The sequence below is a fragment of the Chiloscyllium plagiosum genome, chromosome 34, assembly GCF_004010195.1.
Source record: "Chiloscyllium plagiosum isolate BGI_BamShark_2017 chromosome 34, ASM401019v2, whole genome shotgun sequence".
Lineage (NCBI taxonomy): Eukaryota > Metazoa > Chordata > Chondrichthyes > Orectolobiformes > Hemiscylliidae > Chiloscyllium > Chiloscyllium plagiosum.
In genome coordinates, this window is record NC_057743.1 from 125,145 (window position 1) to 132,444 (window position 7,300).

Consider the following 7,300-nt stretch of genomic DNA (forward strand, 5'->3'; position numbering starts at 1 on the left):
TGAGCCAGTGTAACATCAGTGTGTGCCTTGGATGTCATAGTTTCAGAATATTTGAGCATTAATACATAGGTATGGGGAGACAGCAGTCAGATTTGCAAGTGAGATAAAAGAATGGTCTGTGAATAACTGAAGATGAATGTGAGTTTTAATGACACAGCTCTATGAGAAATACTTTTTTTTACTGTGATCAGGATTTGTCTGCATGGCTGACTGAGCCAGCATTTATTGCCCATCCCTTATTTCCCCAGAGAAGGTGGTGATGGGCTGCTGCCTTACTCGCTGCAGTATTCTCAATGTACAGCTAGTCCAGTTCAGTTCAGTTTCTGGTCAGTGGTAATCCTGTAGAAAATGCAACTGAATATCAAAGGCAGTTGGCTGACTTCTCTCGGAGATAGTAAACCTTTAAAATAATTAGAGGAATTGTGACTTGATGTTCAGTATTCAGTGTGATGGAAATTCAGTGAAATTATCCCAGGAATGAGTATTGCTTCTCTCTCAATATAGCTGAAGTCAGGCTTCTAAAATGCATTGTTAACAGCGTAACCTTAAGTTCAATTGAGAATGTAAAGGAAATAGAATCAAATCCAGGAGAAACTCAGTGGGTCTGGCAGTAATCTGAGGAGAACACAGTGGTCCTTCTGAAGCTAAAAGAAGTATGCTTTCAGCTGCAGCAGTTGGAGCTCAACAGCAATTGTTTTTTCATCACAGGTGCATCTGTTCCCTTTCTGTTTTGCTGAGGGATTGTATTAGGTAACAGAGGCAGGTGCTATAGAAAAGCACACACTGAGCCTCATAAGGTATTAGGGGAGAGTGAAACGTGGAAGCATAGGTGGTTAGTAGTGTGTGTTAGTGATGGACGCAAGGGTGTGGGAGGCATTGGTGATAGGTTGCTCAAAGAACAAAAGATCTCACGAAAAAGGGCTACAGCTTTTGTGATTATATTACCATTATCGAGGGTAGGTAGGAAATGCCACAATTTGATCAGTGGGAGGAAGTGGCCTAGTATTATCATTAAGGAGAAAGTGAGGACTGCAGATGCTGGAGATCCAAGGAACAGGAGAAGGGCTTCCTGAAGAAGGACTTATGCCCGAAACGTCGATTCTCCTGTTCCTTGGATGCTGCCTGACCTGCTGCGCTTTTCCAGCAACACATTTTCAGCTATAGTATTATCATTAGACCATTAATCCAGAGACCATGGTAATGTTCTAGACACTTGAGTTTGAATCATGCCATGGCAGATGGTAGAATTTTCATTCAGTATAAATCTGAATAACCAAGAAGCATTTCCAATTATCAGGAAAAACCTGTTTGGTTCATTAATGTCCTTCAGGCATATCCTTTCCTGGTCTGGCCTAAATGTAACTCCATACAGACAGCAATGTGGCTCACTCTTGGCTGATTAGCAATAGGCAACAACTAGCCAGTGACACCCACATTCTGTTGTTGAGTTAATAAAATAAAGTTGTGATTCTGCTGAGTGGTGGAGCAGGCATGAAGGGCCAAATGGTCTACTCATAATTTATTCTCCATGCATAGTCAATCAGCCAGCTGCACTAAATGTTACAACAGTCTCAGCAGCCTGTTGGTTATATAAGTCTCCATTGGTGAATGGAGACTCAGTCTCCCACTTAATGTCTACTGTGAACCTTGGCTTCAGCTCCACACCACTTCACTTCTACTGTATGTAGAAGCACATTATTCAGCAAGTTCTGCTGTAAGGGTGAATATACTGATTCTGTACTGTACATGTGCGTTATTGCAAGTGTAGAGGGAACGTTCTTCTAATTCTGCACTCCAGGTAGTGGTTTCTCATCCCTGTAGGTGTTGCTTTGATTGACGATTCCTGACAGTCACAAAATACTCATTACTATCTTTATTTGCAGGGATTTTCTGCCTCGTGGTTCTGGAATTGTTACTCGCCGGCCACTTGTTCTGCAGCTCATCAATGCAAAAACAGGTAAGTATATTTTTGAGTTTTGCTATAGTTTGGAGGTAAAAGTGGGTGTGACAGTTTGGTAACTTCTAACAAACTGTTTAAAGTCTGGTTGGCCCTCTGGAATCAGCATGCACTCTCCAACACGGTCACTGCTCTGTTCCCAAGAAATTGGTATCTCTGGTCAGGCTCCTCAAGTTGGTATCTCTGGTCAGGCTCCTCAAGTCGACACCATTTGATAAGATCAAGGCTGATCTGATTGTGGTCTTAACAGTTTGGACTTTTCAGCTTGTATTTGCATAATGTTTGTTTATCACTTTTTATTCATTTCATGGGATTTGGATTTCACTGGTCCAACATTTATTGCCCATCTCTAATCTAGGGGCAGAGAAGAGGAGAATCCCTAAGTGAGAAGGCAAGGGTGCCCCTCACTTGCTGTCGAGCTCATACTCTCTCCAGTGAGATTACCACTTCATCGAGAGAACTGTATTTTTTAATGGAATTCAAGTCCATGCTTTTAGTGAGGGATTTATTTCAGTACTCGCACTCTCTTAGCTCACTGATTATTACCCTCCTATATTGAATCAACCAGTTCAAACCCAGTTTAGATATTTTTTTAATCATCCTGTTCAGACCTGTTATTACACACCTCTGGAGCAGATGGGACTTGAACCTAGCCCTCCTGGCTCAGAGGCTGCTTACCACTCTGCAAAGGTCTCCTTCAAGCCCAGTTAACCTTGAACTAGTATATGTACCAGCTTTTTCCTCATTCCATTAGGTCCCAGGCATTCCTTAAAACTATTAATGTGGGTAACTTGCAGGTGAAAGTATTCCTGCTGCTCTTGTCCTTTAGATGGTCGTGGCTTGGAAGCTGTCTAAAGAGCTTTGAATTTCTACGGTGCAGTGCAGATGGTACGCGTTGCTACCATTTTGCATCAGTGATTGAGGGAATGACTTGGAGAAGGTATTGGATACGGTGTCTGTAAAGTGGTCAGCTTTGTCTGGATGGTATAAGCTGCCTAACTGTTGTTGAACTATACTCATCCAGGCAAATGGCAAGTATTCCATCACTCTTGACTTGTACGTGTAAAGACGTGGTGATGTAACAGTAATGTCACTGGTTGACTCTTAAATACTGTCCAGGCAAGTAAGGATGGCAATAAATGCTAGCCTAGCCAGGGCTACCCACATCCTGTGAACAAAGTTTTTTAAAAAAGTTGAGCAGTATTTGGGGAGTTGTGATGTGAGTTAGCTGTTACAGAGTTGCCAGATCTTTGAAAAAGTAATGTGCTGTGGAGCCCATTATTATGCTCTACTTGGATTTCCAGAAGACATTTGACAAAATTCCACATAAATAAGTTATTGTGCAAGGTAGAAGCTTGTGGTGTAATGGGCTGCATACCAGCACGGGTAGAAGACTTGCTAGCTTATTGAAAACACTGTATACGTAAATGGGTCGTTATCTGATTGGCTGGGGCTCCAACCTTTTACAATTCAATTCAACATTAATGAGAGGATCAAAGATATGGTGGTTAAATTTGCAGATGATGCAATGATACAAAGGAATGTATGTTGTGGAAATGACAACACTGGAATGCTGTCCTTTACTTTGAGAGTTTAGAGTGAGAGGGGAAAGATATAAAAGAGACTTAAAGGGCAACCTTTTCACACAGAGGTTGGTGTGTGTATGGAATGAGCTGCCAGAGGAAGTGGTGGATGCTGGTACAATTGCAACATTTAAAAGGCATTTGGATGGGTATATGAATAGGAAGGGTTTGGAGGAATATGGGCCGGGTGCTGGCAGGTGGGACTAGATTGGGTTGGGATATCTGGTCGGTATGGATGGGTTGGACCGAAGGGTCTGTTTCCATGCTGTACATCTCTATGACTATGACTAAGTTCTGCTTTGGTTATGAGAGGCGGCCTGGTGACTCACTGGTTAGCACCGCTGCCTCACAGCGCCAGAGACACAGGTTCAATTCCTGCCTCTGGCAACTGTCAGTGTGGAGTTTGCACATTCTCCCCATATCTGTGTGGATTTCCTGCAGATGCTCCGGTTTCTTCCCAGAGTCCAAAGATGTACAGGTTCGGTGAATTGGCTATGCTAAATTGCCCATAGTGTTAGGTGCATCAGTCAGGGGTAAGTATAGGGTAGGGGAATGGGTGTGGGTGGGTTACTCTTCGGCGGGTCGACTTGGACTTGTTGGGCCAAAGAGCCTATTTTCATACTGTAGGGAATCTAATCTTATACAGAACATTGATAAGAGTACCTTTAAAACAGTGTGGGCAGGTTTGGTCTCCTTATGTAAAGAAAGATATAAATGCATTGGAAGTGGTTCATAAGAGGTTTACTTGATAGGAATGTAATATGTTTTACAAGGGTAATTAGGCAAACTGGGCTAAGAGTAGAGAGTGATTTGATTGAACTTTGTAAGATCCTGAGCAGACTTGGAAAAGGTATCTACTTTTGTGGGTATGTCGAGAACTATGGGTCACTGTCGTGAAGTTCTGGGTTGCCCTCAGAACGGGTATGGGGAAATCTGTTCCCATTTGAGAAGGTTGTGCCACTTTGCTATACTCTGCCTGAAAGAGGTGGAGGTGGCGTCATTGAGTATTTTTGAAGTATACGTGGATGGGTCCTTGTTAAATTCTCAGGGAATTGTAAGCATGTGGAATTTGGAACACAAACAAATCATTTGCAATTTGATTGAATGGCTTCCTTCTAACTTATGGCATATCGTCTTGTATATCTGCCAATCCTCCTCCTGGCAGAGTATCAAACTAAGGGGTATGTTTTTAAGCTGAGAGGAAAAAGATATTAAAAAAGACACAAGGGGCAACTTTAAGAGGGTGATTCATGTGTGGAATGAACTGCCAGAGGAAGCAGTGAGTGCAGTTACAGTTACAATGCTTAAAAGACATTTGGTTAAGTACATGAATAGGAAAGGTTTGGAAGGTTATGAGCCATGTGCAGACAGGTGGGAACATGGTCAGCGTGGACTCGTTGGACAGAAGAGTTGTTTTCAGTGCTGTAAGACACTACTCTATTCACTTGCAGTTGCTCTCATCCATACAAACTGCAAAGGCATTCAAAGTTTTGGAAAATTGTACGGTCTGAGACTCCTTCACTTCTGGATACCCAACCCAGGCTCCCTTTCTGTCTCAACTTGCTGTCCTGATCATGGTCCAAATCTGTAGCACACAGCCTAAAGCTTGTAACTGTCTTCTGGAACAAAGTATCCAGGTAATGTTTCCCTATCCTGATGCATTGCAGTGGCCAAAGCTCAGACCCCATGTCATCAACTCAGTGCCAGGGTTTCTTGAGTTGCAGACACTTAAGCCAATAATCATATCTGCAATTAAGTGTCTTAACAGCTCCCCCCATACTATAGCTACAACACCACACTGGCCCTGCCAACCTAATTATGTTTCATTTAACTAATCAGGTTGCAGGTTTTTATTTCCCCTAATTTGAATGAATGTGGAGAGCAAGAATAGAATAAATGCTCACCATCCAATCACTTGCCTTGTTTCCTTTTTAATCATAGAATCCCTACATGTGTAGAAACAGGCCATTTGACCTAACAAGTCCACACCGACCCTCTGAAGAGTAATCTACCAAGGCACGTTCCCCTACCCTATTACTCTACTCTACATTTCCCTTGACTGATGCACCTAACCTCCACACCCTAAACACTATGGGCAATTTTAGCATGTCAATCCACCCTAACCTGCACATCTTTGGACTGTGTGAGGAAACCAGAGCACCTGGAGGAAACCCGTGCAGACTCCACACAGACAGTCGCCCGAGGCTGGAATCAGGCTTGGGCCCTTGGTGCTGTGAGGCTGATGTATCATGTTTCAATTTTCTGTCTGAGTCCACAGACATAACCCCATCACTCTTTAAACTCTCATCTTCTAAACAAGAGCTCATCTGCATTGGTGAGACCGCATCTGTAGTACTGTGAACAGTTTTGCACCCTGTATTTAAAGGTATTACTTCATTGGAGGCAGTTCAGAGAAGGTTCACAAGGATGATCCTGGTATGAGGGGGTTGTTTCATGAGTAAAGGCTAAATGGATTGGGACTCGACTCACTGGCGTTTAGATGAATGAGAGGTGATCTCATTGAAATGTATAGGATTCTTGAGGGGCTAGACAGAAGAAATGCTGAGATGATGTTCCCCCTCATTGGCAAATAAAATTAAGGAGAATCTTAGAGTTTTGACAAGTACATTAATGACAAAAGGGTAACCAGGGAGAGAATAGGGCCCCTCAAAGATCAGCAAGGCGGCCTTTGTGTGGAGCCGCAGAAAATGGGGGAGGTCATTTGAGTGGGAGCAGCGGCCGAGTAAAGGCGAACCCGGGAGACTACAGCTAAGGTAAAACAGTTTGTTTCAAAATTACTTACCTGTAGCGGGCAGCGGTGTTTTTTATTCTCTCTTCACAAAAAGAGCGGGAGCAGCAGAGGAAGTGACGGCAAGCAGAGGGGCAGCCGGGAAGGAGAACTGTGAGTATAAATACTCACCCTTTAATCACCAACGGTCATTTGAGTGGGAGCAGCGGAAGTGAGGTTGGAGCGCATAGCTGGGCGGGAAGCTAAGTGATTAGTATTTGAGTGGGTGTGTTCTAGACCCCAGGTCCTACTTCCGTAGGGCCTCCCTCCCACCCTCCTCCTCGAACCTAACTTTAAAGTCCACAGGTAAGTGACTCAGTGTTATTGACTCAGTGTTCTTGTTTCTGGAGAAAGTGTACAGTCATGGCAGCGCAGGCAGTGGAATGTTCCTCCTGCAGGATGTTCGAGGTAGGGGTGACCACCGATACTCCTGCCAACTTCGTCTGCAGGAAATGCAGTCAGATCCTGACCCTCACCGAACGAGTTAGGGAACTGGAACTGGAGTTGGATGAACTGAGGATCATTCCAGAGGCTGAGAGGGTGCTAGATAGAAGCTACAGGGACATAGTTACGCCGGAGAACAAAGGTAGCTGGGTAACAGTTAGAGGTGGGAAGGGGAAGAAGCAGGCAGTGCAGGGTTCCCCTGTGGTCGTTCCCCTAAAAAATAAATATACAGCTTTGGAAACTGTTGGGGGGGACAGCGTTGCAGGTGTAAGCTGCAGTGAAGGGGTCTGTGGCTCTGAGACTCAGAAGGGAAAGGGGGAGAGGAGGAGAGCGCTAGTTATAGGGGACTCTCTAGTTAGAGGGACGGACAGGCGGCTCTGTGGACATGGGCGAGACTCACGGATGGTTTCTTGCCTCCTGGGTGCTAGGATCCGAGACGTCTCAGACCGTGTCTTCAGAATCCTTAAGGGGAGGGTGTGCAGCCAGAAGTCGTGGTACACATTGGCACCAACGACACAGGTAGGAAGA

The 7,300-nt window shown here is 44.3% G+C and overlaps 1 protein-coding gene across 10 annotated transcripts in view; it reads left to right on the forward strand.

The window, feature by feature from the left end:
* dnm2a (dynamin 2a) overlaps positions 1-7,300 on the forward strand; it is a 52,506-nt gene that overhangs the window by 741 nt on the left and 44,465 nt on the right. For all 10 annotated transcript variants that reach the window (XM_043675484.1, XM_043675485.1, XM_043675480.1 and 7 more), the window contains exon 2: positions 1,880-1,957. In XM_043675484.1, coding sequence (XP_043531419.1) covers positions 1,880-1,957 — 78 coding nt within the window. The remainder of the gene's footprint in view (positions 1-1,879; positions 1,958-7,300) is intronic.